The sequence below is a fragment of the Prinia subflava genome, chromosome 3, assembly GCF_021018805.1.
Source record: "Prinia subflava isolate CZ2003 ecotype Zambia chromosome 3, Cam_Psub_1.2, whole genome shotgun sequence".
Classification (NCBI taxonomy): Eukaryota; Metazoa; Chordata; class Aves; order Passeriformes; family Cisticolidae; genus Prinia; species Prinia subflava.
This window is the reverse complement of record NC_086249.1, coordinates 104,048,824-104,074,975: the sequence shown is the minus strand read 5'-3', so window position 1 is coordinate 104,074,975 and position 26,152 is coordinate 104,048,824. Positions and strand designations below refer to the sequence as shown.

The following is a 26,152-nucleotide window of genomic DNA, read 5'->3' as shown; positions in this document are numbered from 1 at the left end:
TGACAAGAGAGACTAAAAGCAAGTCCAGACCCTCACTTTGGAGTCTGTCAACCTGCCCAGTTGTAAATACTATGAGCCCCAACCACACCACCAGAACAGGGGATCCAGCCATAACTGCAGCCCATTTCCCCAGAGAATCTTGTCCTTAAGGAGCATTTGATGGAAGGTGTCTTGGGTTGCAAGTAACCCAAGTAACAGGCAAAATGTAACCAAAAGTATTCTATCACCATCTGTTCAAACCAGCTGGGGAGGTCTTTTTTCTTTAACCCATCCCTCATAACTCCAGGGGGATCTTCTATTAATGGCCAGCTGTTCAAACCAGCTGGGGCAGGGTCCTTTATCCCTTCAAGGACCCACCCTCCATCCAGGGGATCTCTGCTGTCCATGGGCCATCGAGGCTCCCTGCAGGGCTGATCCAATTCCATCATCCATGAGAGATGCTGCACCCAGGGGAGGAGCCCAGCATTCCCACCTGGATAAACCCTGGGATTCAGAGCCCAGCACAGCCTGTGTGCTCTGCATTCCCACCTGGATAAACCCTGGCATTCAGAGCCCAGCACAGCCTGTGTGCACTGCATTCCCACCTGGATAAACCCTGGGATTCAGAGCCCAGCACAGCCTGTGTGCTCTGCATTCCCACCTGGATAAACCCTGGCATTCAGAGCCCAGCACAGCCTGTGTGCTCTGCATTCCCACCTGGATAAACCCTGGCATTCAGAGCCCAGCACAGCCTGTGTGCTCTGCATTCCCACCTGGATAAACCCTGGCATTCAGAGCCCAGCACAGCCTGTGTGCTCTGCATTCCCACCTGGATAAACCCTGGCATTCAGAGCCCAGCACAGCCTGTGTGCTCTGCATTCCCACCTGGATAAACCCTGGCATTCAGAGCCCAGCACAGCCTGTGTGCTCTGCATTCCCACCTGGATAAACCCTGGCATTCAGAGCCCAGCACAGCCTGTGTGCTCTGCATTCCTAGTGGAAGGCTGGACCCATCTCACACCACTGCACCTTCAGAGGAAAACTACACCCTGCTACAGGATCATCTTTGCTCCAACAGAACCACAGCTGGCACTGCAGGAGGACTGATTTGGACTACTCTCAACACCCTGACCAATAGGGTGACAGGTTGTATTCTGACTCCAACAGTGTTTGTGGGGGTTTTTTGTTTGCCTTTTTTTTTGTACTACTACGTTTTTAATTTTCCTAGTGAAGAACTGTTATTCCTATTCCCATATCTTTGTCTGAGAGCCCCTCAATTTCAAAATTATAACAATTTGGAGGGAGGGGGTTTACATTCTCCATTCCAAGGGTAGCTCCAGCTTTCCCTGGCAGACACCTGTCATTCCAAAGCAAGACAGAAGCTGAAGCTCTGTCCCTTCCATGCACACACCAACACCCTCCCAGTGCTTCTCCAGCTGCCGTGCTGGAGCTGGACTGGTGTCAGTGTGGGTGTGTGAGGGGCACAGGCTGCTCCCTGCTAGCTCAGAGCCAGAGGGGTTTTCATTAGATTCAAACAGCAGTTGGCTCCCCAGGGAAGCTCCTGCTCTTATTTGATAAGAGATGCTCTTTTATCACACATGAAACTGCATGCAGTGATCAGACAGGCAGCGTGCATGGCTGCCAAGCAGAGGGAAGGTGGCTCTTGGTAGAATATTACAGCAGTGCTCCCTCCTCCTATTGAAGACTAGCCCAAAAATGGCCAGTTCTGCAAACCACAAAAGACAGAACTTCCACCAGCCCACAGAAAAAAAAAATCCAATTAATATATTTGCTGGAGTGGTCATCACATTGTATTTTAGAGGATAAAGTCACTACGGTAAATTAAAGTAGAGGAGATGTCTGAGATATTGGGACTTGCAAATTTTTGACACTCTTTAAATAACTTATTTATTCTCACCAACAAACACCCCTCATCCTAAACATTAATGGTCTAAAGTGCACACTCCAATAGAGAATAAATTGAATTTTTCTTCCTTTCTGGAAAAAAAATTTCTTTTAACTTTCAAGGGCAAAACTTTTTCAAGCTAATTGGCATCCCAGACCTTCAAAGCATTCTGTAAATCTTCAAAAACCCTACAAACATGAAAGTACATAGTGTAGTAACATCCTTCAGTACTGGTCTGACAGGTCATCCAGGAACGTTTGGCATGCTGATGTGTCACTAGTCTCTTTTTTTCTCTAGTGAGAGAAATTGTATTATCTCTGCACTTTTTTTTCATACTTCTGGTTTTTTAAACTTGTTTCAAGGAATTATAGCTAACATGCACTTAAAAACTGTCCAGTTTTTGTCTCTTCTGCCTGCAAAGTACAGGTAGGTTGAGCTTGTGCAATTAGATGGATTTTCTGAAAATTACCTGGCTAAGTCAAAATAATTACTGTGCCTGTATCTGTAAAATCTTAGAGTATGTTGCAATATCTTGTGGTATCTACCTATAGCAATTGTACCTATAGCTTCCATCTATGATATATTGAGAATTGATTAAGTATCTTTTAAATCTACATTTCCTTCAGCTTCTGAGATTTATGACAATTGCTTTGGGTATTTCTCCTTTGTTTTTTTTTTCCACTCCTGACCAACTTTCTTACTTTCCTTTCATGACTCAGAGACAGCTTTCAGACCTGGTACAAATTTGCTTTACTTCCTCTACCAAAAAAAGGTTTTTCTTAACCATCCTAACTTCCACGCAGCAGCTGAAAGCCAAAATTAAATCAAAAACCAACAAATCCAATCTTTCCCCTTCCAACCCCCTTCCCTTCCCTCCAAACTAAGGATGCAGTAAAGCCCTTTTTCACTCAATGGCAATATCTGGATCACAGAGAAGCGTTTCAGTTCTTACTTTTAACAGTGAGGTACATGGACTTGCTGACGTCTGCTCCCACATCATTGCTGACCTTGCAGAGGTAGTATCCACTGTCTTCTTCCAGCACATGTTTAATCAGCAAGGAGCCATTTGTGAGCAGCTGGATCCGACCGTTCAGCGCGATCGGCTGGAACTGGGGAACCCCGGCACCTGGGGCAAGAAACACGTGGGAAAATGGTTAAAAAGCATCTCATATTTTTATTTTTGACAAGGCACAAGCTGTAGCTTCCTGTTCTTAGAGGCTTGGTGCAGTTGAAATGGTTTTTGACATCGTCAGAACAAACAGTATGGTTCTTTATCCAAACTGAATTCATCACGCGAAAAGAAGGAAGGCTTGTGGAATGCAACAGCAGCAAAAATTTGCCCGTATTAAAGGGGCAAAAGGAGTGCAAAGCACAAGAAGCAGTAAGGGAGAGAGAGGAAATGAAGATTTTCAGCCCTTTCATGGGTGAAAAGGCACATTTGTTGTACATTTAGAGGCTGATGAATTATTGACAATTACAGCTGAGCAGTCATGGCAGTGTGCATCCCTAATGCAAACAGCAAATGAATTTCTTATGACTGAGAGGGATGTCTGTTGTAGTAAACATGGCACACTCAGGGGACCTCTAGGACCTTGTTTATGAAACCCTGGATAACGTGGAAAACCACATCAGTGACTGTTCCTCTTGTTTCCTGCTACAGCTGATGGACTGATGACACAAAAAAAAATCTCAGTTCTTCCATGTTTGCAGCCAGGATTTATTGAGGCTATTAAAAAAAACCCTCAAAAAATTCCCAAAAAAACCAAATAAAACAACAAAAAACTCAGACCACTGATCAGACATTTTTGGCAGCAGTGAAAAAATGGAAGGTCCATAAAAAGAACAAGCCAAAGATTTTTGCATCAAGTTTGGTTTTAAGAAAGAACCTACTTTTCCTTGGAATAAGATACTGGGTGATTTAGGGAACAGAAAACAGGATCCTGCTGTACTGTCACCACAAGTTCAGGTTCTTCCAACATTAAAGGCTCCCTAAATGCATATTAAAACAGATTTCTTGTAACAAAGGGGTTTACAACCTACTTTGGCAGCAGGACATGGGATTTTTCCAGGGAAGTCAAAAGGTGCTCTTCTTCAATGGAATTCTCTTACACCACTTTCTGTACACAAAGTTAATATCTGTCAGCATTAATCACTATAAACAGTTGGCGGAGTCAACCCAGAAGGAAATATGGTGAATAAATATTATGGGGAATTATTTAGTGTAACACAGTGAGCTAGAACAACCTATGAACACAACATCTAGAGTATTAAAAAAGACCAGACATGCAGATCAGAAATACTTCTAGTCCTAGAAGAGTTTGCTTTGGGAACCTATAGCTACACTGAAGGCCTGGTGACAAATACTGTCAACTTAAAAATGTTAAAATTATAATGTTTTAATTATAACATTGTATTTAATTATAAAATTAAAATTTTCGTTGGCATTGATGATTTTTCACCTATTTTACAGGCATGTCCACTTTTCCTTTTGTCAGTTTAACAAGCCATTTTTCCTGTCATTTAGTTGGAATGCAAATTTATGCTTTACCAACTGTAGATGCCTGCCACTGATTGCCCACTCATTTCCTGTGTTTCTGCACATGAAAAATTGTGGGAACAGTTTAGTGTTCACAGAAAGGAAAGGGCTCACACTCCTGAGGACAGCGACAGGAAAAAACGGAAGAAAAATCTGTGCAGCAGTTTGTAAAGTATTCTTCACACACTTTTTTACTGCTATTGCAGCCAAAGTCCTTCCTAAGCAGGAGAGAATCTTATCCCATACATCTGCATGGATGAGAATGAAAGGGGACTTATCCAACTATTCTATCATTCCACGGTGGGTTATTTATCTCCTCACAGTTAATTACAACTCACCTCGATTGGCTTGGTACCCTCCTCTAGCGCACAAACAGAACAAACCAGAATTACCTCTCTGTGCCCTATATTCAGAATTAAAATCCCACATACCACTGGGATTAATGGAATTTGGAACTCTGCATCCTTCGGGCAACAAACCATAATTGATCAATAAAAGCACAGTCTTTAACATCAACTTTTCTCTCACCATTTTTTCTTTAAATACAATTTGGACTTAGATCCTAAGAAAACCAAAAATGACATGAAGCATTACATAAAGATTTCTTCCCAACAGCACCTCATTTCGGTTTTTTTTTAAGAAGTTAACTCATTTAGATTGTATACAGAGTTTGCAGAATGTGGTTTTTTTGCTAAAACCTACCAGAAGACAACCGGCCAGAAGACGCAATTTATCAGGCAGCACGTTTTAATTAAAAAGCAGTCAATTTCCTGTGGTTACTGAGGGTCAAGTGGGGCCACTTTTAATGCTCTGTTACGCAAGGAAAACATGTTAAAGCATTATGTAAAGCTCACACAGAATTACTGCTTATGTTAATGGCACCTGACCTTCCTTCTTTGCTGAAAAGATGTGATTGGCCATGTTATCGTGAATTTTGAAGGTGTGTGTGGGGAAATCAGCCAAATGCTGCTGGTGAAGCTTGTGCTGAGGTTGTTTCAATTAAAACTGTGGTTCTCTCCCAGCCATGCCATTCATCCCTTGCCTGCTGAGGCCAGAGGTGACACAGGCTCACAGGCACAGCCAGGACATCTACAGGGCAGAGAAAAAGTCCATCAGCTCAGCCTTGTGTGGGACATTGGCCAGCACTTTGTGCTTGGGGAGATGATTTATGAGGAATGAGGGAGATTTATGAGGAATAAAACACAACTGGTAGGTCCCTTATCGGACCCTGCTTCTCCCTAGGAACTCAGAGATCAAAACAGCAACTTAAGGGTGAGTGGGATGTTATTAAGGCAGAATTAACTTGTCCCCCGTGGTCACTACAGGAATCCTACCTTTTGAGTACTTCCAGACAATGGTAGGAACAGGATAACCCTCAGCAGAGCAGTTGAGAATGACAGCTTTTCCATAGATCCCGTCCTGGTCGCTGGGCTGGACCACAAACCTGGGGGGCACTGTGGGAAGGGAGCAAAGGGAACCATCAGAACTGGGGAAATTTATTGGCAATTTATTGGGTATCTCAAGAGCGCAGAGCAGTCACATACAGAGTTAAAACACTTCATAGCAAAAAGCAGACATTAAAACCAGTCTTTTGCCTATCCAGTAACACACTAAGATTGGTTTTACCAGATAATTCACTTTCTGTGCACAACCTCAATGTGTTTCTTTTCAGGCATGACAAAAACAGTTGTCTTTACAGGATACTAAAATAAGTTTATAACACCTCTCCATGAGAGAGGTTAAAAATGGAGTAATAGATAAATCATATTATTGTGGACAGAAAATAAATGCTCTCTATCAAAGGTAGGTTTGTAAGATGTCTAAGAACAATTGAATTTTTCTGTTTTCTTTTTACCACTGAACTAACAATCTTCAGAAAAAAATTAAATTATTTCATATAAATGACCTTAACAAATAATGCTTTTTATAGAAATAAAATCACTTCATATTAAAATGAGGGTGTTTGAACCATAACTTCTGATGAGACTTTTCAACCAGCCAGAGGGAGGTTCAACACAATTTGCTTACATTAAGTTGATAAGGAGAAGTCTTATTTCAGTGCATCAATGAACACATATTATTAAACTCATCCCAAAGTAGCATAAAACCACTGCACTGAGTCTTCCACACATACCTGGTTATACATAAATAAAATAAGAGCTGTTTATCTCAAGGAAAAGCTCTGCATGTTCCAAATACAGGTACACAGAGAAGAAAACATCTTGTGATAATGTTAGGTCCAAAAATTTGACATGAAAGCCTGATTCTAAATGTTGAAGTCTCAGTAAAACCTACACGTTTGACAAAATCCTGAAAAAGAGGCTGAACGTTGTGAAGATTGTGGAAAATCCTACAAAATTTTTGAATATTACAAGTGTTTAATGGCTGTATTAATGTCATTTAAGGTCACAGAATTTTGTTGACCTTCTGTTCTTTGGTTCAGAACATGAAAGTGTAAATATCCAAGAAAAAAAGAAGTAAATTAACTGTGTTTTTATTCTACATGTTTTTCATTTTGTCATTTCTCACAGGGCCACAGAGAGTGAGTAAACATGTGACAGACTTTTTTCTTCTCAAATATATATTTTTTCGACTTGAGTTCAGCAACACACTGATATCTAAGGCAGCACAGGAGAAACCCTTAGAGTTCCTTGCTCTCCTCATCCCACTGCAAAATTTGAAGCCTCATACTCCAGGTCCAGGCAGTGATGAATTTGTCTGAAGGTTGGCAAAAACTTAAAAATGGCCCAACCATCCACCCTTGCTCTGATGAACCCCTTGAGCTTCCTCTCCAGAAATTAAAAAAGGAAGTCTGGCAGAACACTGTAGAACAAGAAAATGCAAGAAAGCACAGAGGGGGACCTCAGTACTTTAAATATTTTCCTTGGGGTCTGAAATAGTCATTAATGTCCATGAATATGGGACTAATTATCCATTGAGAAAATCTGTGCAGCAGAAACACAGCAGAAGCACTGATGCTCTAATACATGACCCTCAAGTTTTTTTCAGTATAAATGCTCTCATAATAGATGCAAATATTAGCTCTCATTGTGTTAGTGTAGGAAAACATATAACCACACGAAGGCAATCATATGCGGTTCTTTATTTGAGCGCACGGGGCACAGGGGCAGACAGTGCCCAAATCTTGTGCCCAAGAATACAGAGTCGATTTGTGATTTTTATAGTTTCAAATTATACATATGTTAACTAACCTCCACCCCTAGATACTGGTTATCCTATTTCTTAGTTACTATCTTAAATCATACCTATGCTTTACCCTGGGTTCTACTTGATTTGGTTAAAACAATGCTTCTCAATTATCTCCTGGGCTGGAGTCACACTTGACTCAATTAAAACAATAGTATGAAGCTATTTGCAGAAGCTGACGTTTGTTCCAAAGTCAAGTTCAGATTGTGCATCTTCTACCTTCCCCCCCTCAACTACCTGCGGTTAACTTATACAATTTTTTTAACCCTCCACTATCAATTGTGCCAGAGCAGTCCATGTTTTCTTTAAGGAGAAATGGGAGCTGCCAGTGGTGGTGTGGCCAGGACAACTCAGAGTTGAAGGTCTGTGGAAAGTCTCTCTGCAGGGTCAGAGACCCCTCCTCAAGACTTCCTCTCTGTGCCTTTACAGTCCAGACTCCCCTCCAGCTTTCTCTTCCCACGTTCATAGATAGAGCTGCTTTTTAAAGAAGGACAGCAGTCCTCCAGAGTGTTGCAGCAGCCCTCCTGTTAGAGGGTAGAAATGAGCCAAGACACAGACTTCCTGTTTACCACAGCATGAAAAGGGCCCTGGTTTATTCCTCTTTACAGCTCAGCCATCCTGACTCCAACCATTCCCTGACTCTGGCTGCAGGAAGCTCCTGCTGGAGGTTTCCCTTGCAACCTCTGACTGCTGGTTATTTCCTGCTGAGCTCTGACTGCAGGGATTAGTGTAAAGACTCAGAATGAAGGCCTTTACCCAGCTAGACTGTGACTGCAGCTTTTACCTGGATAGACTGTGACTGCAGGGATCAGTGTGCAGACTGTGACTGCAGGCTTTTACCCAGCTAGACTGTGACTGCAGGGATCAGTGTGCAGACTGTGACTGCAGGCTTTTACCCAGCTAGACTGTGACTGCAGGGATCAGTGTGCAGACTGTGACTGCAGGCTTTTACCTGGATAGATTGTGACTGCAGGGATCAGTGTGCAGACTGTGACTGCAGGCTTTTACCCAGCTAGACTGTGACTGCAGGGATCAGTGTGCAGACTGTGCAGGCTTTTACCTGGATAGACTGTGACTGCAGGCTTTTACCTGGTTAGACTGTGACTGCAGGGATCAGTGTGCAGACTATGACTGCAGGCTCCAACAACAGGCTCTAACTGCACACCCAGACTGACCTCACAGCAGTGATTGTCTCCCCCCAGAATCCTTCTTCTTCACGAGTCTCTCAGTCCCTCTTCCTCCTTCATGATTCTCTCCTCACCAGCTCACCCTCTCCCTTTTATCACACTTATCTTTGTTGGATACAGCTGTGACTCATCAGGGGCGAGGCTGCATTGGGTAATTAACACAGCTGGTACTTATCATGGCCAAGGTCACCTGTATTCCCTTCTACATGGAGGGCAAATAATCCCCCTAAGTCGACCTTTTCCTCACTGAATCCTATTGCCAAAATGCAAAGCTGTTTATTGCCTAACTACAGAACAAGCTGTTTGGAACATGGCTACAAGAAAGAGAAGGAACCAGCAGTGATAGAGGCAAGAGATATTTCTGTACTAGAAAATATATTTACTGCTGACAAACACTTTGGCTTTCCAAATGGCTGCCACACTGACAAACATTTATTGTAGGTTATGTTAATTCACAATAGGTAAACATCGAACATGAAATCCCATCAGCAACAGCTCTGGGCAATCACCCATCCTGTTCTAATTATCTGCTCAGAGAAGACATTTGCTTCAGTAGCTCTTTTCTCACTGTCCTGTGTTTGTTTCATCCCCACACACAATGAGGTGTTTTCCAAGGCAGGTAAAAAGCACAGTTAGCTGCACAAACAGATTTGATTTCGTACAACTTGGCACGGTGGCATCAGCTTGTTTCACCTCGGTAGCTGTGAGTAAATTTGTGTTTGCAGCTTCTCAAAAATCAATTACAAGCTGCTTATCCATAAAGAGGGATAAAAAACCAATGCAAAACATGAACCCACCATTCTTACAGGTGAACGATTACAAAAGATGCAATGAAGTGACTGATAATTACTGTCCTCCTCTACCACTGAAGAGTGTGAAGAGCAGAATGTCTTTTAAAACCCTGGCTTTCAATACAAAATTTCTGTAATTTCTTTTATTTCCCTTCTGTTTGAAAAATATTTTTTTATATTCTTCATTTGCTATGGATGACGCTGGTAAGGAATGCTAAATTTTCAGGAAATTGTTTTATTAAATGAGCAGGCATATGAAGAAATTTCTGGAAAAAGTTAAGCAAGACTGCTTAGTATAGAATAAATGCAATCAGTCTTTAAAGTAAATACCATTTGCATTGAAGTTACCTGCTAAAATACACTTTTTGTGTAATCCCATTGGGCACATATAATAAAAAAAAGGATGGATGCCAAGTGGGAAAATTCTTTGGACTTTTCTATGGAAATTCTGCTACATTCTTCCACATCTCTTAAGAACTCACAGAGATATTCATGATGTGTTGTGCCTTTAACACTGACGAGCTCTGAAGAAGGCTTTTCACCACATTAATATCATTGTATTTTGAGTATATATAAAATGTATGTTTTTCCTCAGATATTCTTGATAGTCTCACTTCTGATTATTACTTTCAGTAGAGAGCAATACTAGAATGGTAACTGCAGAAATTAAATTTTGCTCTGTAGTTCTAGGACCAGGTGTATTATTAGAAATCTGAGAATTTCCTTCTTTGGATCCATAAACAAAACTTACTTGAAAAAACTCAGCCCATACCCACTACATAGAGTTTCTATGTTCAGTAGAGCTTAGGGCATCCTTTAGGACTGGTTATAAAAATGGCAACTGCTCTTTGGTTTTGAGGACACAAACCCTTGCCACTTAGTCTCAAGACTGCCAATAGAAATCTAAAGAGATGCTACAACAAAATAAAATTAGTCATTCAATGACCTTTCAATTGTTTCTGTACTGCTATTTAGGTAAAGCCACAGGATTTTTCTTCTTATATAAATGATGAAAAAGCAAACAGAGCAGACCTTTATATTTTTCTTCCTCCTTGCTTGTTTGCTTTTCAATTTTATTTCAATTTAATAACTTGTTCTGTGCTATGTGCTGCCATAGTTCAGAACACAGTGCTGTTAAACACTTGTTCTAGACTTTGATACTTAGATTTAGATGATAAATCTATGTTCACTTTTTCATTATCTTTCAGGAGATCATTAGCCCTTAAAGAACATATGCTTAGGAAGAATTTAACCAAGGTAATTTGTCTGATATGTTTGAGTTAATAGAAAAAAAGTAAGCAATTAGTTCCTCCTCTCTCTTTAGCTGTGAAGTGTGAGACTCCTCTACTCCTTTAGAAGTGAAACCCTGAAATTGCTCATGAATGTGACTGAACAGTTCTACTTTTATCATCCTCCTTGTCTCAACAGCACAGTTCCTTGAGCCTCTAAAGGAGGGCATTTAAAGTTGCTTTAAACAAGTGTTTAAAGTGTTTTTAACAGTGAGTTTCTGGTAGGCTCTCATTTAATGCAGCCCACAGGTCTGTGAAGAGAAATAAGCTGTTGAATTGTTTAAGGTAAGAACTTTGACAGATGCAAACTCTTTAACGGCTGAACTCAAAGGAGTGAAAAGGTTAAAAAATAACAGTTAAAAGGAGTTAAAATACCTAAAAAAGGTATTTTCAGTCAATATTATGAATAGCAGTCTCAGGCTCTCACTGAGAGAAAACAAAGGATGAAGCAATCAGAACAGGGTTCAGCACTCCCAAATCCTTCTCCCAGGGCTGCTCCATCTTTCCATCCCCAGCCTGGATTGATCCTGGGGCTTGCCCTGACCCAGGTGTGCTGCAGGGCACCCCAACCCTTCAACAGTTTCCATATTAGGAAAGAGTTTGAGCCTCACCCCTGAACTTTTAAGGAAGAAGAACCAGAAACTTGTATGCTTGTCTGACCATAGTTGGCCCAGTTGGACCTTTGAACTGTTCCTCATGGAATGTGGCTGTTTTCCATTGGGCAGTGTGCCAAAACCCCCTCCTAGATCGTTGAATACTTAAGAGAGAGCACAGAGATTCTTGGTGCATTTTCGGGGTGTCTTAGCAGATGTAAGGAACCTCCCTGCACCATGCACAGCTTTTATTCTTGTTTTGTATAGGTTGTTATTTTCACTTTAATTAAAACCTTTTTGCTTTTCCAAACACCTCTGATCAGTCACCTCGGTAATTTTTGCTGAGCCATTTCTGAGGGGCTGCTGGCATCCCTCAGAGCTTGGTACACCTTGGTGGGGCTAATGACACACTGGCCTCATGTAGCCACAAATCACAGGTACAGCACCAGCACCTGGCCTTGGTAAACCTCCTGAGATCCCCATGGTCCCACATCCACTCCCTGATTTAAGTTTGCTCTGTGTAAATGCAAGGATCCCTTCTGACCGTGCCAGGGACCAGGTACTGAACCCACACATTCCTTCCCCAGCTTCCAATCCATGCAAGCACTTCTGGCTCCCAGCTACAGTGATCAGTGAATCACTCTGGAGAGCAATTCTGAAGGCTCCTAACACGAGCTCCTCTGGTGGGCTGCTAGAGTGAGTTAAGGAATAATCTATGACACTGGACTGGAATGCAGTGTTTCATTTTTACATGGAATATTTGTACTTCCCATTTAGATCACACTGTCAAAATGATGGAGGAAATTTAATCAGCCAAAGCAACCGTTGATGTATTAATGAATGAGATCATTAAACACTGTACTTTAGCAAAGATGAACAGTTATTAAATTTGGTCATTGGACCTAAGGGGTCGATTTAGCTGGTTTAGTGAAACCATTTGCTCTGTAGTCCAAGAAAAAAGATGTACTTTTGCAAAATGAGAATGTGCCTAGTGGTTTATGCTGATCAGGTTTGTCTAATGAATACATTAAATAAGTGAATCTTTTAGGAGTCATCTTCAAAGCCACAATGTAAACATCAGCAAAGAAAGTGAGTTTTGACACCAGCTCTGACCTTAAATCTTCTCTCCCTGCTCTTCTGTCCCAAACTGCTTTTGCTGCATCACCCCAGCACCACCACCAAACACCACAAAACAGGTGGAAACTCTCTTACTGTCTGAAAAATTCAGGGACTCCTCATTGGGTGCCTAAGTATCTAATTATATTCAACACCCTGGGCAGATGCAAAGTGAAAACACATTTAATGCACTACATGCATTTTGGGGGGTTATTAGGTATCTAAAGACCTTATCTCAATTTTAACTTATGATGTGTTCACTAACAGCAGATATAAAATCATGATTTATGCATCCACTACTATCTTTGAATTCCTTTTTCTGGTAGTATCAAAAAAATTGTGAACTCGTAATACATTTATCTTTTCTTTTTTCTTTTTGGTTACCCATTAGAACTTTTTTCACTGCTTTTATTTCATTAGTATTTTATTTTAAGAAACTCTACAGAAATGAATAACACATGATAAAGTGTATATAGATTTTTAATCACTCTTAGACTACAGCCTTAATGAGTAAATGATTTAAGTAGTTGACAGAGCAGATATTTTCCTATGGTTCTCATGACAGGATCCTATCCTTTCCTTTTAGTATTAGCATGACTAGCAAACCAAGACTGTGCCAAGAAATAATAATAATAATAATAATAATAATAATAATAATAATAATAATAATAATAATAATAATAAATCATGGGGTTTTGAAAAGCCCTTCTAGCTGCCAAATTTTTAATGAATTTCCAGGAGATCTGCAGACCAGGATCTAGCAGAACCTATGATTTTGAGAAGGAAAGCCCTGGTCTCACTCACCTCCACTTCCTACTGAGCTTTCAAAAGATATTCCACAAAGATTGGGACTAATCAAGACTTCTTTTTTGTGTATTTGTATCTCGTGTTTGAGGAGAGATCCCAGTTGGAACAATTCTTGTGTTGGCAGAGGGTTTTGCCTGTTTAGGTTCTCTGGTATTACACTCAATGTTTCTTATCAATCACCTCTTTACTATGAAGTTTGCAGAGCTCAACTCCACTGGAGGTGTTTTCCCCTCTTCCAATTAGTCTAAAATAAGCCAATAATTTGTGGAGGGAAGCCCTGACAGCCCCACGTCCAGAGCATTTGGCTCTGTCTCATTTCTAGGTTCTCACCAAGGAGCTTGTGGCAGAGAGAGCTGAGATTGCCCTGAGGTGACCTTAGCCAGATGCTCCAAAGCTTTATTGTCTCCCTTTCTCTCAGCTGCTGCCTTCCCTCTCCTGTGTGATGCTGTGGAAGCTGGCCATCATCTTCCTCTGATATTTAACACAGGGAGAATCCAGCCTTGCTGGCCAAGCGTTTTTAGGGTTCCTCATCACCCCTTGGTTGTTTTTATAAAGCACAAAATGATTGGAACTGTGAAGATTAGCCACGAAGTCCCCACAGAATTTATGAAACAAGTGGTCATTTTTCCTTTTGACATTTAACCCCCCCAGCAAAATGGCAGTGCAGCTCTGATATGAAAAATAATATTTGTAGGACGAATACAAGAAATCTAGTTAACAGACTTAAAACTTCACAGGAATATAAGATGATGAAAAATAGCAGATCTACGGGATCTGGCAGAAAATATTGAGGAAAAAGTATCTGAAGATGTAAAGATGATGAATTTATGCTTGTGTATGGAATCTGCAGAAGTTTGTGTGTTCACTAATAATTCGAATGAAGCCATGAGCAGTTGGCCTGTGTTTCTTCATTCACCTTAGGAACGTCTTGTCTTTAAATTCTACTTCTAGTCCTACTCAGGTACTGTAAAATGATGTGCATTCCCATTTAGTTTGGAAACATGATGGCCTGCAGTGTTTTAATGTCTACTTTTGAAGTGAATAGAAGGACGGTCTAAATAAGGAAAAAGGAGTTGTGTGGGTAACAGTCATATTTCTCTTAATTTTCCTTTCCCATTCACTGTCTGCTCTCATATCAAAATGCACTGTGTGCACATAAATAAGATTTTCCCAGAACACATCTCCCAGCATTTAGGATAGCAAACATTTAAGTTTAAAGCACGCTGCTGAGAAACCCTCAAACAATCGGGATTAGAAACAAGAGGAGTTAAAGCACCACTTCTTCTCCCTGCATTTGGAGATAAACCACTTAGATTATTTAGGAAAACATAATGTTTCATTTATACAGCACTTATGAACAAAAAGATGAGGCTCAGAAAGCCTCGAGAATAAAGAGGCAGCGAGTTTTAATTGAAATGTGTACAGGTCAGGTTAGATGCAGAGGAGGAGGGATCACAGTGACTCTTTGGTGGCTGTTTGAGTTCTGACCTCTGTGGGATGAGGCAGCTGAAGCAGTTCAGTATGAGGGAAAGAGGTCAGGGTGGGGTTTTGGCAGAGAATTCAGGTCAGACATGATATTGTATCTTCCCCTCTTCCTCTGAGTGAGAGCTGTTATCTCAGATGCACATCCAAAACTGATTAGAACATTATCATTCAAAGTGACAGCGAGAGAGAGGAGAGAGGAGAGGATTTAAGGAGGCTCTGCAGAGCATTACATGGGCAGAAAGATAAGCAAGGGAGGAACATGATGTAGCCTTCATAACCTCCTAAAAAACTGCAGGATCCAGAATTGCTCTCCAAGCCCTGGGGTATAAGAGAGTGAAAAGCTCTTCTCTCTCATGCCCATGGGTTTATGAAGGCAGAGCCCTCTTCAGGAGGTGTAATTAGAGCAGAAAGCACACACGGTGGGAAATGGAGGTGAAAATGGAGGTGGGAAATGGAGGTATTGGGGTGAGGGTGAAGGGCTCCCCAAAACTCCTCAGCTGGACAAAAAGGGAAAAGTGATTAATGCTGCTGAAAAAGCAGCAAGAGGCAGATGTGTCCTGGAAACAGAGGTCAGGGGAGGAATTACCCACAGACAGCAGGAGACAGGGAAAGTGCAGTTCAGGCAAAGCCAGGAGAAGTGAGGGCATGGCAGGGCTTGTCCCCATCAGTGGGGGACCGGGCAGAAATCCCTACACAGAGCAGAAATCCCTACAAAGAGCAGAAATCCCTGCACAGAGCAGAAATCCCCACACTCATGGGTCTCAGTGCTGGCCAGGACACACAGTGGTGGCAGAGAGCCTGTTCTCAGATGGTAAAACCATCCTGGGTGTGAGAAACGCCTCTAGGAACCTGCACAGAGTTGATGCAGATTCATTCCCATCAGTTCCAGAGCTGAATTACACCTGAAAACCAGGAAAAATCCCAGCTGGTTTTAGGTGCAGCATTTCTGAGCAGGGCAGACACAGACAGTGAGGAGAGGTTTTCAACCTTCCCTTCTCCACCAAAAGAGGAGGTGAGGGAAATCTCTCATAATTAGAGTGAGGAATAGGGTTAAAATCTAGCAGAAAAGCTTAGAAAGGAATAATGACATGCATGTAGTTAATTAGACTACTTCATTTAAGAATTACTAAATAAATGAGAAAAGTAATAGACACCTGTACTGAATAATATTAAGCAAGATTAAAATCAGTGAAATTAAAAACAATTGAAATATTTATATCAAAACTAGTGAAAAAGTAATGGATCTGCTTACCACTGAGTTTTGGGAATACTAGCATTAAAAAAATAAGCCCACTGGAAAACTAGGGAATAATTCCTTTAAGATAGCATTAGGACACTGGAACATTTGACTTAAATGAGTTCTTCAGAATTTGGGTGGGAAAAAACTCTGGGAAAGGTTGCAAAAGCCCCACGAACATTTTAAGGTTTATCTTGGTGAACTTACAGGAGGAAATATAAAATGTAGTGATGTGCAGCAGGCAGAAATTACTGAGGTTCCTTGCAGAGAACCTCAGGTTCCTTCTCTGAGAAGCCCAGTGGCTTGGTAGGAAGGAGGAGATGGAGGACAGGGAAGGGTATGATTGGTTTTTAAAAGTAAAAACTGGAAACACTTTGAATAGCTCCTAGAAAGAAAAGAAAGCAATGTGCTTTTTTTGAAGTTGTTCACAGTAAGTCTGAAAAACATCACAAAGAATAATCTGTAGATAATTTGGTTAAGGTGTGACTGGAAAGATTTCTTCCACATAAAATATTTGCTTATTGAATGTAAATTCACATATTTTTCAAGGCAAAATGTTGTGAAGTCATCATGAGTGTGTGAATCTTGCTAATTGCACAATAAACACAAACCAGAAAAAGAAAGAGATAATAGCAGAGAGTCTTTTTTCCATGAAGTCAACACCAATGTTCTGCTTTTTTAGTGAAATAATGTTGTAGGAGAGAGTGGTCTAAATAAAAACCAGCTATAATCAGACTAAAACAATAGCAGAAAATAATTCGATACCGTTTCAAAGGCTTGATCCCAATCACGAAATTTTCCAGGAAGTCACTTCTGCGGCTCCCTCACCCACCCCATACACTCCAGGGTTTTTCATTAGTTTCAAGACTTTCAGACAGGAAAATCACGTCACCTCCTGTGCTCTCTGTCACAGACAGAGGGATTACCACCCTCCCTTCTTTTTTCACATTCCCATCGAACATGCATCGCTGGAAAATGCCGATGGATCCCGCTGGGTCGGCGCCCTCCAAAGCAATTCCCCCTGCTCACCTCTCACGATCAGCTGGCTCTGGTGCTCCACGGCCGCCGCGTCGTTCCTGGCAATGCAGGTGTAGTTCCCGTTGTGCATCAGGGAGAGGTTGGAGATCCTCAGGGAGCTGGTGAAGTCGATGTTGTCGATGGTGACGCCCAGGCTGGCGGGGATGGGCCGGCCGTCCTTCTGCCAGGTGATGGTGATGGGCAGGTCCCCCGAGACCACCACGCAGGGGATGAAGACCCTCTGCCCGATGGAGAAGCGCGGGAACTCGAAGGGCTGGATGAACGGCGGGACTGGAATGAGACAGGGGAAGAAGAGGGAGTTGTTGAAGCCTTGGCCTTGTTCCTGGAAATAATGTAACCAAGGGGAAGGGAACAGCAGGGCCCAGCCCGCCTAGGCCGTCCTAAGAGAATGGCCCAGCTTGATGTTACCTGTTTGAGTTGCTGAGAGGAAAGGGGGGACTTGGACTCACTCACAATTTTATTTGTGTGTTCCTCAAAGTCTCATCTACCTTCCTCAATGGTCAGACAATATGTCAATATTAAAAAATGAACTCTGATAGGTGCCTGTCTCAAAACAATTCTAAGGTCTTGACAGGGAGCTGTTTCTACTTTAACTAAAAACCAAACCAATAACACAGGGCAGATGTGCAGCATGGGATTGATGCCTTAGGAATTTAGCTTTTATATTTTCCATATAGTTGTAATCCTGCAATTCTTCGGTGTCTAACTCTAAACTCCATTTAGAGCGTGAGCTACAGCCCTCCCAGTTTGGCCAGATGCAATGATTCCTCTCCAGGCCTGGGAATCAAGGACATCTCACTGCCTCAGGCCCCAAGATATGTAAAAAAAGTGAGTTGTGTGGGGAGCAAACTTGAGGTAAATGACTTCATTACCTGAAGCTGTAATTGGAAGATTAACCCTCAATATGCAAATGGACCAAACTGATAGAAGTATGAAAATCTGTGACCCAACATCCATTTTGGGTGTAGCTTTGTCTGCCCTAAACATACCTGAAGGCCCTTCAATAAATATAATCTCTTTTTATTCCCTTAATTTTGTCTGGCCTCTGTTTTTAGGTATTCCCAGCAAGGCATCAGGATGTGCAGAACCTACACCTCTCACAGCCATAAAACTTTGTTTAGCAAGAAAAAAAATCATATTTTTGGAAACACCTTCTCATTTCTTGGCCACCCAGTGCATGAAGTAGAGATGACAAGCCTGCAGAGATCCTGGCTTCTGGAGACACCTGACCTCACAGGCAGGCCCTTGCAAAAGGATCAAGCAGCTCTTCCAGAAATCACAGCACTGCCAGCTCGAGCCTCTCCAGGGCTGCCGACAGTGACGTTGCCAGGAAAGGCTCAGCAGCTTTCAAGGTCTGGTGCAAGGGCCTTGCTTAAAGGTCATGGAATAGACCTGGAAGAGGATCCAGCTTTGCCTCTGAGATGTGATGACAGGGAGTGTGAGCTTCCTTAACTGTCTCTAGCACTAATTTCTTAATGGTTCAAGTCACAATTCTCATTAAGATTGCAGGAAAGGAAAGACATGCACAGTGTATGACTGTGCATGTATGTAAGACATACAAGTGTAGGACAGCAAATTAAGGTAAAACTGAATTCTAATCAGAGGGATGGTACAAGGCATGAGTGTTCGAGTTGGCATTTAATTACTGCCAAGGATATTTGGCCTGAAAAATATTTTTTCTTTCCTTTTCTTTTTTTCCCGTATTATTCTCTGGCTGCACCAAAAATATGACAGAAATTACTGTATTTCCTACCAAAGTAAAGAATTCTGCTTCTTAAAATCATTTTTTCAGGTATTCTTTAATGAAAACTAATGAAACAGGTGGTTAGATTGAATAAACATAGAAACAATAATGGGGATGCCATGGTTTTTTTGGGTTGTGGTTGGAATGTTTACTAAAAAATTGGTAAATTGAGACTCAAATACTTGTCCAGATGAAGGAATCAAATCTTCTTCCCTTCTCAGGGGAGCATTCAAACAACCAGGGCATTGATCTCAGACAGGTTTTTATCAATCACTCCTGAAAGGGCTACACAACCAACTTTGCAAGCAGTACTCAAATCCTGATTTATCAAAAGAGAAGGTTCCTAGAGGTTATGTTCCTTGGATATAAAAGTGCATTTTCCTATTGCCTGGGAGATCACTTCCACATAATCTGTACTACATTTGAACAGGAAAGATGGAAGGATACCCACAGCAGAACATTTATAGTGATCGATAGTTTGAACTCCAGAAGAAAATGGAGTTGGTGGCTTTATCTAATTGTGTTTCTTTTGTCCTTTTCCCCTTCAGAAATTCTAAGGTTACAGCTTCCCCAGAGCTGAAGAAGAAAAATTTCCTGTGATCCATATTTTGGGTCCTCCATGATGGCATGGCCATCATCAAGCATGGCCAGCAGGGCAAGGGAGGGGATTGTGCCCCTGTGCCCCCTCAGGTGAGACCCCACCTGCAGAGCTGCCCCAGCCCTGGAATTCCCAGCACAGGGAGGACATGGAGCTGCTGGAGAGAGCCCAGAGGAGGCTCCAGGATGAGCAGAGGGCTGGAGCAGCTCTGCTGGCAGGAAAGGCTGGCACAGCTGGCATTGCTCAGCCTGGGCAGGAGAAGCTCTGGGCTGAGCTCAGGGTGGCCTTGCAGGGCCTGAAGGAGCCCCAGGAAAGCTGCAGAGAGACAATTGCCAAGGGCTGCAGGGACAGGAGCCAGGGAATGGCTCCCAGTGCCAGAGGGCAGAGTTAGAGTAGATCTTAGGTAAAAATTCTTCTCTGTGATGGTGGTGAAACACTGGAAAAGGTTGCCCAGATATTTTGTGGCTGCCCCTGGATCCCTGGCAGTGTCCAAGGCCAGGCTGGACACTGGGGCTGGAGCAGCCTGGGACAGTGGGAGGTGTCCCTGCCATGGCAGGGGTGGCACTGGATGGGCTTTAAGGTCCCTTCCAGCCCAAGCCATTCTGTGATTTATAATTCCATGATTACAGCCCCCTGCCAAACGTTAAGGCCTTGTTCAAAGCCGTGTTCAAATGCTTGTGCACGTTCACCTCACGGTGCAAGAGGCTGACACAAATTTGGTGTTAACCCCACAGTTTCCATGCCATTTGATGAGGGGAAGTTTTGACCATGCTCAGCTGCCACAGAGAGGTGACATCAGGGACAGGACAACACAATTCATCCTTTCAGGCCTTCACTGGCTTTTTCCAAGAATGTCTCACTGTCTGGGTTTGGGGACAGTGCCGCTGCCATCTATTTTTCTCATGGGCTGTAAGATTTTTCCTGGCTGCCATCTCTCTACTTGCTAAAACTTGTCCTTTGGCATTCTGAAAATATGTCAGGCATAGAGAAAAAAAAAAGAAAAAACAACAACAAAAAAACCCTTGGTATAAATTACTGTGTTTGTTTGAACTTTGAGCACTGGAAAGTACCAGCTTGTTCACTTGGGGACTTTTGCTGTCACAAAATGAGGCAAAATATCTGCAGCCTCTTGGAATTGCCTTAGCCCAGCTAATTCATTCATCTGAGATAGCTCAGATTCTTTGTACATCAGCAGAAAATATTCTCTTAGTATTTATTGACAAGCAGTTCATAATATAAATGGGAATGAGAAATTAAATGAATATGTCTTTCAAAAGGTTTTGCCATAATTTTTCCCCTTGATGGGTGTAAATACTTTTTAAATGCCAAGTCCTCCCCTTACTGTGATGCCCAGCACATTTTCTGCCCAAACCCTTCTCTTGGTCTCAGATATCATTACTGAAAAATATGCTAAAATTCACAACAGGGTGGGAAATTACTTCTGTATTTTCTGCTGAGCGTGTAACAAAGTTGAGCCAATCTTCCACGGAGAAAATGATATCAAAAGTCAGACAAAATATTGCCCAAGGATTATAATGTGCATCCTCACTCTCCATCTCCCTGATGAAGAAAACAGGGAGAAAGATCATTAGGTGACATTGAAATGTTTTTCAGAAAATATTGATTTGCAAGGCTGCATTTACCAGCTCTAAAATATAAGTCACAGCCAGCAGAGTATTTCAGAAATTGGCTGAAATCTTTTTAGGCAGCACATTTTCCTTCTACTCAGGTTTTTTAAGATACAGAGGAAACCAGCATTTCTGCCTCATAAAATATAATGTATATTCAACCTGCAGCAGCTTGCAGTCTTGACAAGGAGCTTATTTTAAAAGCCAGCGTGTAATTTAAAATCAGTACTTAGAAGAAAGTAAATAGTCTTGCAAAAACTTTGAAGTACTGAAGAATGATTTTCAGCTGTGGTATTCACCAGTTTGAGTTGATAAAGGAAGTTTCTGGTGAGCTATCATAGGAGATAAACTTTCTTCCTGCTTGTTTGAAGAAGGAAATGACCACCAAAAAAAATCACTTATTAAAAATATATAACGATATCTGGAAAATTATTTCTGAAATATAACATTTTTTGTCTCTATTGATATATGCAGTAAAAAGTTGAGATATATCCTTGATAGAAGAAAATATCAAGCTTGATTATCCAACATGAGGAGGGGTTTTAGCTGTACCATTGCCAAACAACACTAAAAAAATAAGAGGAGTATATAGTACTTTGAGAGAGAAAATTTACAGTGGGACAGCTGTATTTAAAATCTGTTTAAAATACTTCAAGATGTGTTTATATATTTTCCTTCCCTATATGTAGCTTTAGTTTGACCACATTTCAGAACTTGCATTTGATTTTTTGGTGAAATTAGTCTGTTTTATATATATGTTGATCCATCTTAACTAGAGAGAGAATAGTCTGTGTGCTTGTGTACATGGAAGAGATGTTTCTTTCTCTACCCACAACGGGCAGAAGAGTGAAAAATCTCTGCTTCATGCCACAAAATGCTGTGTCCCGGGAATGCTTTATTGATGAGAGCTTGAATTAAGTGTCTATTTAAGAAGAGGAGCATGGGCCAGCCTCATTAGTGCTAATACAGGAAGATTTAAATTATGTTTTTGTGCCCTAGCAAGGTCTTCTGTACCTCTGGGGGACTGCTGGGAAGGAGGGCAAGGAGGGCTGCTCTCCATTAGCAGAGGAACATCCTTAATTTCTTGCCCTCCGTTCCCTGGGATTTTTGCTGGGAGGAGCTGCTGAGATGATTCACTAAGACAGAGCATCCTGCAGATCTCCTGTTTCCTGCAGCAGCCTGCTGAACGTGGTGTTCTGCACAGCAAAACCAAAGTCATCCCCTGCTTTATCATTATAAACAGCTCCCTGATGGGTTTTCTTGCAGCAGCACTGTTGCAGGGGCTGTGTCTGCAATATAAAATACTTTTGGCAATGAATATTTATGGCTGATGCAAAATCACAGCCACCAAGCCATGCCTTCCCTTAGGGCAGCCGTGTGACCCCAGATTCCATGCACTGGGAGTGAATAAAGCCAAAATTATTTTGTTTCTGCACAAACCTTAGCCATGGTCTAGCAGTTTTGAAGTTTTCACAGCCACCACAGTCCCCACTCCCCTCTCCTGCCACCCAACACTCACAGGCTCCTCGATGCTGTAGTGGGAGCTTCTCCATAAGGACAGAGCATTTAAAATGTTGTGTAGAAACCAAAAGTGCTTTTAAGTCACATCTCATCCATCTATGGAACCATCTCCTCTCAGCCTCCTTTGTGAGGGGAAAAGTGCAAGCCCTTATCACCCTGAAACACCCTGCAAAGCTGGGATGGTGGGGAGCTCAGCTCCCTGCCCCAGGGGATGCATTTGCTATTTCTCTGTAAGAGAGAAAACCTTGATTTGAAGATAAGACGGCAGCTGCAGGAGTATTTTCATGCATCAAGCTGATACCTTCATTGGTAAAGTTCTTCCTAATGAAAGGCCTCACTTTTGGGACCTGCTCCAGAGATATTGTCCTTGTTCAGCTCCTACCTGATCTAAAGTGATCTTTGTCCTCAGGCACCACTGTGGAAAGTCAAGAGCAACTAAATCAGTGGCGCCAAAAGATAAGTGACAAAATAAACACCAGTAAAAGAGCATGGATACGCCTTCTTACAAATCTTAAGTAAACAAATCTGCACTGTAAGAGAGAAGAGGGCCAGCTTTTGATAATAATATATGGGTTGAACTCTTTAACTGAGGCACTTATTGAAATATTAAGGCTTATTTCACATTGTTTGCATAATTCACAAATAAATGCATCCACACACAGACAAAAATTGTGTTTGAAAGATAGAAGATGTAAGACTGTGCACAAATCCAGGGAGTTTTAGTTTAGATTTAAGTGAAAAGTTTTAGATTTGTGCATACTAATTCCTCATCATGAGTACTGGGGTAGTGGTGAAACAACTTTAACAGACATTTTTGGGTGACCATTTTCTGCATTGTCATTACAGGAGTTATATTAGAGGTGTCCTGGTGCAAAGGAAGACACATCCACATGACACTTGTGAGACTTCAAAGAATGTAAGTCAGGTATTTTAGTGCAAAGCCAACCTTGAGCTGCTGCATGCTGAGGGGCAAAAACAAAAAACAAAAAAACAAAACCAAAAACAAAACACCAAAACCAAAACAACAAACAAACAAACAAAAACCAAAAACAAAAGCAAAAAACCCACACCAAAATAAAATTTACACAGACCTCTCAAGAATATCAGCCTGTTTCAGCCTTACCTTCAGGGATTTCAGGTTAGACACACTTGAGACATCCCTATTTAAGTGCACATTCCCTTAAATCAGGCTGTGCCACTGCTTGCTCCCCAAAACTACTCCCCATGCCTATGATGTGACCCGAGAAGAATTCCTGAGTGCATTTTCCAGGATGTTTTGCACATCCTCATTCACTCTGACCACAAAGCCCTGGTGTGATTCCTGTACATGACAACTTCAGTCACTTTGAGGGATCGGAGCATTTCTTCCCTGGGAAGTTGTGATGGGTTTGAGGGGATCCAAAACCAGAGACCGTGGGGGAGTGGGAAAAAGGTAGAAAGTGATAAAATGGAAGAAATATCCGAAAGATGTCACGGCCAGAGTTTTTTTTTCTGGTTGAATCTATTGGCAAAGTCAGTCAGTGGGACAGATAAGATCTGAGATATGTGCATGAAGCTGAACTCCCACTTGCCATAATCCCTGCTTCCAGGCTGAAGCATGCACAGATTAGCAGACTGATTGATGGCAGAATGCACCACGGTCTCAAGAACCCTGCAAAGATTTCCAGTGATGGGTTTATTTTTTTCCCTTTTGTACCTGCATATTTTTCACTATCTAAACCAGCCCTCCCTGAACTGATCTGCAATGCAAATTCCCCAGCAGTATTTCAGATATTAGAAAAAGCTAGGCACTTCCCAGGAAAGATGAGGAGAATCTATTCAAACAGTTGCAAACATGAAGCTATTTACAAGTAGACCCTGTTTGGTTTGTTTGTATTCTAACACGAAACAAGGCTGGTACAATTCCTTTTTGTGGTTCACAACAGGTGAGGTGCTCACTTTATATACAAGAACCTTTCTAAATCAATGAAATACATAAACTCTACAAGATCAGTAACAGTCCTTTAGAACATCACACTTTTTATTTTAATGATGCTGTACCCTTCCCTCTCAGGGGCTTCTTTTTCAATTAATTCCTGTTGGAGAAGTGTGAATAGCAGCAGGCTGTTTACATGAAAGTGTGTCCCATGAGACTGATGACAAGAAAATCATCACTTACTACTGATGGCTTTTACTGTAGCTGGGAAAACTATTACTATAAATTGCATAATAAAAAAATGGAGATAATAACTCACTCCTGTTCTTAAAATGCTCCGAGATCTACTAAAATGCTGTAAAAGAGATGCTGCTATGATTCTTTTAACATCTTTCCACTTTAATGGGGTTTTTTTTCCAATGGAAATATGAAAATTAGAGATAGGGTGGGTAATATAACCTCCTTCTTTGTTTGCCAACACTTCCCATGATAAGACTATTTCCATTTGCTTGCAGTTTGACTTTTGTTTGGGTACCAGTTTTACCAGGCCAGGTGCCTGCCTCAGGCTGAGTCATTTCAGCTGGAAGGTTTCAGCTAAAATTCTTTGACCATTTCCAAGAAAAAGGTGGGAGAGTGGGAAAACTGAGGCGTGGTAAATATCAATTCTACCATTAAAAAAAAAAAGTATTGTGAGAACCTGAGAGATCCCACCTGCCCCATGGATTTAGCAGCATGGATTTCGAGTGCAGATGATGGCACCAGCCTCAGAGGTTCTTGCTACACCTATAAAAAGTCATCACAGTGGTGCCCAAAATTTGCAGTCTGAGCAAAACCACGTCAATAAATAAATGAAATCTCCACATGATCATATGTGGAGAGGACATTTTGTAGTGACAGAGTCCAAGCAGCACTGAGCACATCCTACAACTTCTCACCTTTCAATGGCTGAGTCAGTCAGGTGAGATTTCAGAAATCAGGGCAGATTTGTCACTCCTTGAATTTGAAGATGGTAGAGGGGAATGGAACTGGAGGCTGGGGAGAAGGTTGGGGTACCCACAGGGAAAGTGTAGTTTTGAGTCCTGAGAACAAGGCAGTGTGGAAATGAGAGCTGAGATGATAAACACTTGGAGTTCAGATTGATTTTGGAACCCAGAGGAGAAGAGCCAGGACTTGGGAAAGGAGGAGCTGGAGAAAACTGAGGAGGACAGCTTGTTCTGAGAAGGAATGAACAGAAAACCTGCATCTTCTACAGAATATTCTCTTTAGCATCTCTGACTCCAACAGTCCTCTGCCTTTGGCAAACGTGTACAAACCCCTCTGGCAAACCACAAGAGCTGGGCTGAACACAGAGCACAAAACTGCTGCTGCTAAGAATAATTCTGTTCTTGGCAAGGACGTGTGCAGTATCCTTAGCAAGGCTAATCTCAATTACTTGTGATGATAGCAGTAACTACTGTTCCCACTTTGCAGGAGGCAGGGGGAAGAGGGTTCAGTTTACTTCCCCAAAAAAAAAAAATCTAAAAAGAAAATTACATCTAACATAAACCAAAGGAAAACGTGCTGCAAAGGTATTAT

The 26,152-nt window shown here is 41.7% G+C and overlaps 1 protein-coding gene across 2 annotated transcripts in view; it reads right to left on the bottom strand.

Annotated features, from left to right (window-relative positions):
- The window catches only part of DSCAM (DS cell adhesion molecule), a 453,735-nt gene that overhangs the window by 148,238 nt on the left and 279,345 nt on the right, over positions 1-26,152 (bottom strand). For both annotated transcript variants that reach the window (XM_063393172.1, XM_063393173.1), the window contains exons 9-11: positions 17,163-17,441; positions 5,756-5,875; positions 2,838-3,011 (exon numbers count right to left, since the gene is read on the bottom strand). In XM_063393172.1, the coding sequence (XP_063249242.1) occupies positions 2,838-3,011; positions 5,756-5,875; positions 17,163-17,441 (573 nt within the window). The remainder of the gene's footprint in view (positions 1-2,837; positions 3,012-5,755; positions 5,876-17,162; positions 17,442-26,152) is intronic.